General features: G+C 44.5%; 1 protein-coding gene across 2 annotated transcripts; it reads right to left on the bottom strand.

The window, feature by feature from the left end:
• Positions 1-377: 377 nt before the first annotated feature.
• LOC106564732 (delta-like protein A) lies at positions 378-6252 on the bottom strand. 2 transcript variants are annotated; one of them, XM_014131029.2, is made up of 11 exons: positions 5741-6252; positions 5325-5627; positions 4985-5045; positions 4611-4868; positions 3744-3804; positions 3477-3607; positions 3034-3212; positions 2662-2878; positions 1696-2512; positions 1449-1572; positions 378-1325 (listed from the first exon to the last, which is right to left on the bottom strand). In XM_014131029.2, the coding sequence occupies exons 1-11, from the start codon at positions 5792-5794 to the stop codon at positions 1320-1322; spliced, it is 2211 nt and encodes a 736-aa protein (XP_013986504.2). In that variant the 5' UTR covers positions 5795-6252; the 3' UTR covers positions 378-1319. The 2 variants fall into 2 exon arrangements, with proteins under 2 accessions (XP_013986504.2, XP_013986505.2); XM_014131030.2 differs by having other exon boundaries at positions 3043-3212; positions 5741-6251.
• Between the last annotated feature and the right edge of the window lie 5827 nt (positions 6253-12079).

Here is a 12079-nt window from a genome sequence, read left to right as displayed (position 1 = left end):
AAAAACATTTGGATAAGTTACATTGACTGGGTGTTTGTCAGTGTTCTGAACTGAACATTCATCAATAGTTTTCATTGTTTCTTGCTTCATATAAGGATGTTTTAAAAAAAGCATTAGTTTGCATTTATCACATTTTTTCCATCGGAGTAGAAATCGGACTAGTACATCTAGCGTGGGGACATTGTTTTTTATGAATAGCCCCCATTGGTCTCCACGGAAACACTTTCAACTCCTGGCAGTGACATACAGCATCGGCATTGAATAGCCCACCATGGGGTAGCCAGGGAAAGACAACAGATGTTACTGATTAACTTTCCTCACAGAACCCAAAGAACCGCTAGGCATGGGCTGATAAACCACAGTCACACACAAAAAAGTTGTACTTTCAATTATATTTATTCATTAAAAAACAGTAGCAGAGGCAGTAACAATAATAAAATGTTGTACAATCCCTCTTACTTTAAATAACATTTCTTTAAAACAAATTCCTTGACCTGAAGTGCCTTTGCAAATATCAGCATTAAAAAATGTACTTAAATATTCATAACAAACATAGCAAATATACAATATAATTAAAAAATAATAATAATACAAAATCCTTAAATTAAATTAAATTAAATCATACAACTTTAAATCATACGTCTTTTTTTAATCATACAACTTATTTTAATTTTTAATTTTTTACAAATGGACAGAATCCGTATCGAAGCAAAAAAAGATTTTAACCCAAAGTTTTCATCTCCAAAAACAATCAATACAATGTCATAAATGGTTCGGAGGGCTTTGAAACAACACACAGTTTTACACAGTGATATAGTATACGTAGTACAGTCCTCACAGGTCTAGAGATTGGATCAGAATCCATGTTAACAGCCTTGTGAAGGACAGGCCAGTATGGCCAAACATCCACCGTTTGATGCAGTTCATGCGCTCAGCAACGGCTTGTGGGGCAAAAGAAAAGGGCTGGGTGCAAATGTTGCAAAAACTTCAAACCTACATTTCTGTTACAACCGAAACCGAAGATATCGTACATCACCTCTATCGTGACGGTTTGTCCATTTTTTGATCTCGTTATAAAAATCTTCGCTTGAGGTCGCTTTGAAAGGTAAAAAAGTTTTGCCCCACCGATTCCTAACCCACAGGCTTGCACTTATTTTCCAGTAGAGAACCAGCTCACTCTGAATATCAGTTAAACGTCTCAGTATCAGCAGCAGTCTCAAGGCGGGACACCTCCCCCAAGGGTTAGAGCAGCATTTAAAGGAGTATAAAAACTCTCCCATAGAGCAAATGAGCAACGGACAGCCTATTGGTGGCTTGCGTTACACCTATGGAGACAAGAGAGAAACAAAATGGACATTACTTGTTGTTTACAAAGCTCTTAGGGAAATGCAGTGACTTAATCAAACAATTATAAATGAGGAAAAGTGAAGAGAAGTATCCAAACTCACCTCAGTTGCAATTATACATTCGTCCTTCTCCTCCGACATGACAAACACGGATTTGTACTTGGTGTCTGCACATGCAGACATTTCTGGAAGTTTAATTTCATTTCTTGAAGTTTCTGAAGTGTCACTGTTGGAAGATAGACAAAGATCCATATTACTCATCTGACATTCAAATGATATTTTTTATTTTTTCATGTTATATGATTACAATATATGATTATGATACATTATCTTATTGAGTGTTCTTTACATTTTTAAATGTTTGCTGCGTTTATTTCTGCACTCCTCATACTCAAAACTCGAGTCCAGAGCTTGGCATTTCTCTTCGCAAGCTGAGGCCTCCAGGCTCAGCATCGACTCTTTGGCCGCCTGCTCGTACTTCACCTCATGCACAAGGTTATAGTCCGCCGGCGGGTGGCGGCTCTTGTAGCTGCTCCGACACAACGGCGATGGTCCGTCCATGTCGGCATCGCTTCCGAAGTCCATTTTCTTGTTGATGTTCTTGACACCTGGCTGTGGCCCGAGCCCTACGACGCTTACCGACAGGTCCTTATCACTCCGGTGACAGTTATTGGTCAGGTTGTTTATGGTCTCGCCTTCGCCGACGGTGGCGTCGCCCTGGCTACCACGCAGCACCTTGTTGCGGACGCAGCCAACCAGCACTGCACACCCTGCTAGCAGAAGCAGCACCAGAGCTGTCCCAGACCCCACCGCCATCCAGGGGATCTCCGAGCCTCGAATAGCTGCATGGTCCGGGAGCAGGAACTGGCAGTTGCGGCCACCGTAACCAGGCACGCAGGCGCACACATAGCGGTTGTTCCTCTCGTGGCAGGTGGCGCTGTTGTGGCAAGGGTTGTGCTCGCAGCGGCTTATGGGAGAACTGCAGTTGCGGCCCGTGTAGCCCGGGGGGCAGGTGCAGGTGTAGCCGTCAAGACCCTCCTGGCATGTACCACCATTTTGGCAGGGGTAGATGGAGCACTCGTTGCCAGTGTGGTCGCAGTTCATGCCTGTGAAGCCATCGGGACACTGGCACAGGTAGGAGTTGACGAGATCCACACAGCGGGCACCTAGTGTGAGAGGCAGAGCGATTGGGAATCAATGGGTGGTCAATAATGTGGGGGCAGGCTGTAGTCTGAAAGGTACCTGTTTAAATTTAAAAAGTACATAAACTGAGATCTGAAAACACATCTGTGTAAGTTGTTCAATTAGCCCTTACCATTGGAGCATGGGCTGGAGGTGCAGTGGTCAATCTTCTTCTCACAGTTGAAGCCAGCGTAGCCAGTGGGGCACTGGCAGAAGTATCCGCCATCAGGGTTGTCGGCACAGCGGCCTCCGTTGAAGCAGGGACCATCGGCGCAAGTCATGGCGCTCAGCTCGCAGGTGTTGCCGTAGAAACCAGGAGGGCAAGCACAGGCATGCGTGTTCTCCATATCCTTTGAGAAAAAGATTGAAACATAAGCTTAACAAATACATTCCTCCAAAATGCATTAGATCACCATCACAACAACAGTGCTATTCATGATTGCCCACATCTTCCTAATCCTAGTTGTAATTGAGTGTACATTTTAACACAATGATGTAATTGTACAGTAGTTACAGTGCAGCTTCCTCCATTTCGACAGGGGTTCAGGGTGCATTCGTTGACTTCAATCTCACAAGCATCCCCAGTGAAGCCCGGTCTGCAGGAACAGGTGTAGCTCCCCTGGCCAGTGTTGCTACAAGTGGCTCCATTCATACAGGGCTTGTGGTGAGTGCAGTAGTTCAGATCTGGAGGAGGACAAGCAGCACATGTGGATTAGTCCATTAGTCCCATTGGAACATATGGCAGAACAACAACAGCAGCAGCCCAGCTAATGTCTTTCTGTCACTCTCACACTTTTTCTTACATTTTTTTTACATTTTCTCTCGCAACACTATCTCTTTGTCTCTGTTTGTGTCATCTCTCTAAATCCCCCTCCCTCCCACCCCCCCCTTCTCTCTCTCCCTCCCTCTCTTTCCCCTCCCTCTCTCTCTCTCTCCAGTAGGACTCACCTTGGTTACAGAAGAGGCCTCCCCACCCCTCCTGACAGTTGCACTGCCACGGCTGCTGGCAGGTCCCGTGGAGGCAGCCTGGGTAACGGATGCACTCATCACAGTACCGCCCTTTGAAACCCACTCTGCACCTGTCACACAATAATTACAACACATTGGTTAGAAACCCACTCAAGTTTCTCTTTATGTCACAGATTATTTCTGAAAATATTAACTGAGGAAGTGTTTTAATACATGAAAATCATAGTTGTCTTTTCTCTAACTTACTTGCACTCCCCAGGCTTCTCACAAAAGCCATGTTCGTCGTCACATCCTGGAAGGCAGAGAGCTACAAAGGAGACAAACACGGGGTAAGAACCATGGCAAAATAAAAACACTTCTTACACATATGCTCTTTGTTAAGTTTGGCTTTGAGCAACAACAAAAAACGTATTGCTTAAATCTGAACAAATTCATTAAAGGGGGGGCAACTAAACCCATTAGCTGTTTTACAAAAAAAAACAATCTCCTTATCACGGTGGAAGAATATTCCGTTTAACATAGTGCATAGAGACAATGGGAGGGTGCACACAGCAAACTCTGTCTCTCGCTCTCCCTCTTTCAGTATAGGCCCCTTTTTCATCGCTGTGGGTCAAAACTCTTTTATTCATTCTGTGCACACAACTCCCCCTAATGTCTCGGATTGGGGCAGATAAGAGTGGACAGCTGGTGAGTATGTTGCCAGTGCGCGACAGCTGCTCCATTGTCTACTCTCTCCCCGCAGCTGCCCACTTCAAACAATACCTCACCCGCCTAAGCCAATCAGCGGCCAACCCACTCCAAGAGTAACGAATCGGACGTAGCATGTAAATTTATGGCACGCGTGAGATTATTCCGAAAACTTTCCTCCGCCCGATTTGAATAAATAAAATGGTCGTGTGTGTGGGAGTGTGTGGGCGCGTGGTGTTTTTGTACAAGTTGCCTCAATTTTAAAATGTCTATAGCCACGCCAAAAAGTAACGTCTATTTAGCTACCATAATAATAATGTTGTTTGAGATGAAAAAAGTGCCTATACGTAAAACATCAATAACAATGTTATATCATATTTAGTCAAATATTTCCCCCAAAACACCTGAACATCAAGTTTCACTTACGTTCTGTGCAGTAATGGCCTTTCCACCCGGCGTCACAGACAATCTCTCCGCGCTCTCCACAGGTGAAGTGGCCGAAGGCATCGTCTCGTGGGCGGCAGAAGACGGAGCAGCCATCGCCATAGTAGTGCTCATCACAGACAAAGCGGTAGGAGTACTTCAACTCGGTTCTTCCTCCAGTATGCAGGTCCTGAGACCAGTCATCTCCCACCGTCAGATGTCTCTGCGTGGTCATTGTGCTGATAACACGGTCTGGGTTTTCTACAGATGGAAATAAGAACGGAACTTTAGCAACATGTGTGTAAATGTAAGTTATCCTCGACTAGATCACACCACGTAAAGCCAAACAGCTGTAGGACAGTGTATTTTGATCCTACCTATCGAAAGATCGTCTTTGGAGTCGGTGTGCAGAGCTTCAATGATCAGCGAGAACGTCCCCTGAGGACATAAACAAATAGCATCATAAGACAGGTGGCCAACTGAGATGGGGAACGAGATAGGCACATCTAACATGTTCTCTATACTAGAAGATAAAATAACATTTCGAGACGATAATACAAACATATACACGACTAACATGTTTATGTATAGGTTTAGTCTTTAATAGACCACTCTATATAAATGAACCAACTTGTACGCACGGATTTTTAAAGACCTCGTGACTAGAGGCTGATATGAATGACTTGTTTATGAATTAACCCAAGGCAGAGTACTCACCGGCCATGTGAAACCGAAGTTAATTCTGATGGGATTGGTGAATGAACTGTCAGACATGGCTTCTGGAACTTGGAAAGAGTTTGACCCAAGAACAGGCGTTATAGCGCCGCCGTAGTTGCAAGGTGGCTCTGGTGATGCGTTTGGCTGATAATGTTTCAGACAGATTCTGAAAAACGTTTTACATTCACACTGTTGCTGATAAACCGACGTCAACCCTCCCTTGCAGCAGTTCATGTTGCCCTGAACCCCTTTCTTGTTCAAAAACTCCTGCAACTTCAGTTCGAAAACTCCTGAACAAAAACCCTGTTGAAATAATTGTATTTATTACACAATATTTAACATAGGCTATGTGATGTAAAATCTTGAAATTGTTATCAATTGAATAGTACGCTAACTGTGTTATGTAGTTGTCTTACCTTGCATATCAAGACGAGCATAACCGCAACTGTCAGAAGAATAGCGCGCCCCATATTCAATAAATAAAAATAAATAAATAGGAAAAAGTCTTGGAGCGACTCAGCTCAATTTAAGCTCAATATGTCTCCTTTCAAATCATGTTCTGTGAATGAATCATTGAGCACGCTTCTTCTCTTAGGAGGTCTTCTCATCAGTTTCTGGTGTCAGCCACGCCGATTTCAGTCATGTCCAAGAAACAAAAAGATAATCCAAAATAGATATTGGAACTGCCCTGAACTGTCCTCAAAATTCCGTTACAATGCGATAATCCCACTCCAAAAAAAATACAAAAAAACAATTGACACAGTTCGTTCCCTGTTGAAACGAAGAGGGCAACAAATGTTCGAAATTGCTTTTGTGTGACGTGGTCTATCCCAAGGAAAGAGTTGTCACTGATCCAACATACTTCCCCGCCACCTTCTTCCTTCTTTCCTCAACATGAATTGTGCGTCTGTCTTGAGTGAAGGCCGCCTGCCGCCAGTTTTATATGGGCCGGCGCATGCTAGGGTAATAAGATGCAAATGAGCTACCCCCCCAATCTGGCTCAGGGGATCACAATGGATACCTCTCCAAGCCCCATCGTCTCAAATCACAAGCTAGTATTGGGTCCGAAAATTGAAAATGGAGGAATGTCAAAGTATTCCAGCAAACTGTATGGGACTGTCTCAGCAACCTGTCCTGGAATGACTCACTTTCCACAACATTTGAGATCGAAAAATGTAGCACATAATAACAAAACAGAATGGCCAATTTATTTATTCCAGTTTAAACCAGATTTCAGTTATAAGTATAAAGCAGTATTTCACAGTAATGTATTGTACAAGTCTGCCTACACTTGGTGTTTAAGCTTATTTATACATGTAGATGGGGTAGTTAACTTGTATATTTTTATGTTAGGAAAGAAAACAACATTTATGTTCAAAAACATTTTCAGGGAGAGCTCTGAAAAAGCCAAAATATGTGGCGTGCCATGTGTAGTGTATTTGTCAAACCCTGACTCAGTTGATTGTGCAGCATAACTCCACCCTCTTCAAACGTTTTGGCATTTCTAGTTGTGGGAAAATCGAATACTTTGAATTAAGGCTTGAGTAATGAAAACATTCTCTGGCAAGGGTGTGTGGTGAGGTAAAGTAGAAAAAAACCTTTGTATGTGGCACAGAGTTTTTCATTCGCTTTTCCTTTTTCATTCTGTGGAGTGAAGAAAGTGTGTGTGTGTGTGTGTGTGTGTGTGTGTGTGTGTGTGTGTGTGTGTGTGTGTGTGTGTGTGTGTGTGTGTGTGTGTGTGTGTGTGTGTGTGTGTGTGTGTGTGTGTGTGCGTGTGTGTGTGCGAGGAGAGAGAGAGAAGGAGAGAGACATCCGCGTGGCCGTCCTGAGGGCACTTTGTTATTGTGTGCTGAAGGAATAAGTTTGCTCTCCCTCTCTCTGTGCACTCAGCTGTATGGTAATTCCGCAGCACCTGCTCTCCCCTTAATATACAGTGAGTGAGCTTCCTTGGGCGCGCGGCGCTATCCTCACACAATTACAATGTACCCAACATTTAGAAGAACGAGCCCCCTCCTGAACAAAACTCAAACAGTAGGTCAAATATATATTTGGGTTTTCCCTCTTTGCTCGCATATGCAATGAATACTCTCTTTCTGTGTCCACGATGTGTTTTTTTATTGAACCAAACTTAGGGCAGACTATTATTCAAGTAGGCCTACTTTTGTGTAACGGGAAGCAGAGTGGGGGTGGGGTTTAGGGGTCTCCCTTAATTAGGTCGTTCATTATAAGTGTGATTTTCTTTTGGATAATAGCCATGGCCTGAGGTCCCTAGTTACCATACACAGATACATTGCGTCACCGCTAAGATATGCAAGTCGGGGTGGTTTAAATTCCCTTTTATCGAACAGCCAGAGTTGTTGTTGTACCTGTTTTCTAGCCCTATTGACAACACAAACAGCCTATAGACAGAACGAATACATCGGTGTTGTTTGTGATGAGCTGTGCTGTGATTACGCAAATCATTCCCATTTATTTCACAGTAGAAAGGGCGTTGTTTTTGCATTAAAGTCTCTAAATAACGTTTCTAGTAGAGTTCATTTAGTTTTGGTTTGTCTTTTCTTCTCGGTGCCAATGGCCCAGAAACAGCATGATGCGTCTAACCATTGCCCAACATTTTTCCATATGGAACACTTTGGGCAAATAAACTGCAGCAGTAGTTATACATGAGAAACTGCTTTCTCCATTGCACAAAACCCACCCCTATAGGCACCCATAAGAACTTCCCTCCGCATACATCTTTAAATTCGTGCTGCCAACCCACTCAGACTTGAGTTTGGCAAAATGCCCCCTTCTCTACTTTCCTACCTTAATTCCTTTCCAAAAATGATGGCTACGGGGGTGACTGTTTAACTAAAGTGCTACTGTAGGGGGCTGTTGTAGTTTAACTTCTGCCCACCAGTAGCTGCTGACAAAAAGGGTGACTCGAGGTCTGACTATACATCCATTCTCTGTGCTTCAATTTTCATTGATTCTGAATGCACGGGTAGCCCTTGGTGATTCTCCGTGAAGGGCCACGACACGCCTTCAGACGCGGCCAGACCCTTACAAGCCATCTGCCACTACCCAAACGTCGTTTTTTCCTCTCCCCCCTCCCTCCTCCCCATCTTCCCTCAAGCGCACGGGTCTATATGCCACTGTCCACTGGCTGGCTCTGTCTACATTGAACTGGAAGTATGTTAAAGAACCTGTAACGGTATGGCTATGCTGGGCCATATGGCGAGGGGAAGCCAGAAGTTTTCGTCCCCGAAGAGTAGACACCACATGGTAGCTCATGGGAACGTAAACACGGCGCGCATCACACGATATCGATCATATTAAGTGGTGTGGAGAAGATGATTAGCTGGAATGGGGTGACTGTTACCAAGTGATCAATCGACATACTATTGATTCTTTCTGAGCATTCAGACTGTTGGCACATTCAAATCGTCTATTTTCTTTTCCAAACTCTCATCTAGGCTATAGCTTCTGTCTCATGAAAAGAAAACGTTGTATGTTCATTTTTCAGCACAAAGAAGATTGGCGACTGAAGGGCAACTTTATATGTCTTATCAGGGCTGAGATAGGCCTAATACCAGCAACTCATCTTCTCTGGTCGGGGTTCTCTCCATTTCCATCATTTCTGACCCCCCTGTTTACCTGCTGAAATCCTTGGACTCTGCAGGAGCAGCGCGGCCTTTGTGTCCAGATCAGATTACTATGGCCAGCTGCTTGAAGGGGGGCACAGGCCAATCCATGGGTGCCCCCTAGTCGTGCTGCTGTCACATTTGCATATGTTGTGGCTGAGGACGTGCTGGGCTTAAGTTTGGGGAAGAGTGCCGCAATAATTACGCGGTGGCCCCTGAAGACGCGCCCGCGCGTGTGTGTGGCGCGAGTGGGATGTGTGGGAGTGTGTGGGACAGAGAGAGAAAGGGAGAGGGACAGAGGAGGGAGGGGGGAGGAGGAGAAGGCGTCGACGTTTTTCAAGGAGCAGTGGCCTGTCGCGTGCCAATGTTTATAAAAACACATCTGCCACGTTCCCCCGGGTAACGCCCATGCGTTGGCGCATTAGAGGATATGCGGTCCCTATGCATAAATCGATAATTCAACATCTGATCATTTGTATGACACATTTCCACACACAACAAATACTCATGGTGATATGTGATAGAATCAGTGCATAATCAATGCAGATATAGTGAAGTGAAGTACATGGAGTAGAAAGTAGTTTTTGATAACCCCAACTCTTTAGTGTTGATAACTCCAACCATGACATGGAAATAGGGGCTGATTAATTATTGTATCATTCTAGTTTAGTTCTAATAGGAATTACCCCATGCATGATCTTTATTGCTTATGAAAAACTGTGTGGAAAGTATGGCCAGTGGCGGTTCTAGACCATTTCAACTGGGGGGCCCAAGCTGGGGCCAGTTGTACTGTTCGAGGGGCCAGTTACATTAGACGTTATTGTTGTCATATCGTTTTCTTCACTGCATTGCAGGCATTAGCAGGCAAAATACCATGTTCATAATCATCATCGTTGCCACTGTCTAATAATGGATGTAAAAAAAACATGATAGCAAAAATGTGTTATGTAAAAATTATTTCATACTCCACATTTAGGAGGGCCATAAGGGGCTCCAAAATTGTTGTCACAGGGGCACTGCCCCCCCCCCCACCCCCAAACCGCTAGTGAGTATGGCCGTAGTTTTGTAAAGATGATCATTTGTAGTACCTTAGAGATTTTTTCAGTCTTTCTCAATTCTGAACCAGTGCAATCTGGATGAAATTGTCTGCCACAATCTATGAATAGAGAGACCTTGTGAATGGGAAAGTGACACCTCTCTCTCTTTCTCTCTCTCTCTCTCTCTCTCTCTCTCTCTCTCTCTCTCTCTCTCTCTCTCTCTCTCTCTCTATTTCTCCCGTCACTCTCTATCTCTCTCCACGACATCTGCCAAGCCATGAACAGATGTAGGCACCTGCGTTGTCGGCCCACATATGCACACATGTCCCTTTCAACCTCTCTGGGACCCGGACCAATCACAATGGGATAGACCAAGGGTGTGGTAACCAAATACTCCCTATCCCCCCAGGACACACGCTCTGTTAGAGGCATTGTCACAAGCAATATCATGTGGCCAGGCCAAACAATCTGTTCTAAGACTGTTCATTTGAGAGATGGGGTTTGTAGCTATGTAATAAAGGGGCTATATAGAGTTTCTTGTTGTTGTTGGAAGTTGAAGTAGTAACACCAAGGCGTTTGATTTTCTCATGTTTTAGAGACTTGAATAGAAAAGCATAGAGAAGCAATGGAGCTGTATTCAGCCTAGTTTATCATGCTGATCTCCTAAGTGGCCGTTTGGGTAATTCTGGAGTGGCCAAGCCAGTGGCAGCAGCAGGCAGGTGTTAGTTGAGGTTCAGTAGAGGAGGCTGATGGGAACAACAAGGAACGGGGTGGGGGGGGGGGGAGCAGGTTAAAGACAGAGGAGGGTTTTGTTTCGTCCCCATTGTGTGTGGATAGCTAGCTAGCGTTAGCACTACACCTCAGGAATGCTCCAGCCCCTTCCCTGCTGCACCACGACCATTAGCCTCTGTCCCAAGAGGAAGGAGGGGAGCTTGGGTGGAAGGTGGAGGGGGGTGAGAGTAAGCTAGGCTACGTGGTGTGGAAACCAGCAGGGTGGCTATAGAAGGGTGTATGGTGAGGGGGGCCAGTTTAGAAGCAGTGTCCTCTTCATAAGGGGTTCCCTCCAGGGTCTGTCCAGAGACCCCTGTCCTAAATCACTGCCCCCAGGGGAAAGGCCCTCCTTTGTGAGGAGATGGGCCTGCAAGCTGGGATGCCAGCTGCCACCTCTGTAGCGTCACAGTCTCCACTATGACAATGCTTCTCTCACTGGACACACTGGCCAGGCCAGCAGAGCCCATTAAATAAAGGACTTGTAGGAACTCCTAGAAGGGCTGCAGGGCCACAACATGTTTTTTGGCTAAACGTTAAGGATGACAAACTACCATGTGGGATATGGTGTATGAAATAATAACCTCTAGTGATATCGATTCTCTCTCTGTGGTGAATAAAATGGAGTGTCTGTAAAGACAGACGAGTCACGATTTGGATGTTATTACATCATGAGATAATCAATAAAACAATGCTATAAAGTGGTTTCTGGAAGCTGTAGTGAACTATAGGGCTGTATTGACTGTTGTCTTATTTCTTGAATTGAATTGAATGGAGTTAAATGATCAAGGACAACATTTAAGTTTGTAAAGTAAACATAACAACACATGAGAAAAGCACAGAACATTTACTTACAGTCAAAACTATATTTTGGAAGGATGGTGTGTATCCCAAAAAGCATCCTCTGATTTGAGACTTTGAGACTAACAGCTGGTGAAGAAACACTGAAAACAAAAGTAATAAAGCGTATCGCATCCACTAAATTATAAGATGACATTGAGTGTACCATAAGTCTTCCTCACTACAATATTAGACGTTATATAGCCTAAAAGTGAACGTGATATAAAGTACAGCAGATCTCCAATCATGCTCATATAAGCATTTAGGCATTTGTGTATGATATTCCCATCCATAGCTCAGGGAGTTTGTCCCCCCATTGTATGGAGCTCTAATGGTGATTCTAATGATGCCTTGTCCATCTTTGATAAAAAACAGCACGCCCCTCATTAAAGACCCAGGGCTGGTTCTCATGGCCCTCTCCCCGTCCCCGGAGCTGGGTGGACAGCAGGCGCGGTAGTCGAGACAACACCGTGGCACACGCCTGTTG

This window comes from Salmo salar, chromosome ssa12 (genome assembly GCF_905237065.1).
Source record: "Salmo salar chromosome ssa12, Ssal_v3.1, whole genome shotgun sequence".
NCBI classification, from domain to species: Eukaryota; Metazoa; Chordata; class Actinopteri; order Salmoniformes; family Salmonidae; genus Salmo; species Salmo salar.
This window is presented reverse-complemented; position numbering and strand designations above follow the sequence as displayed.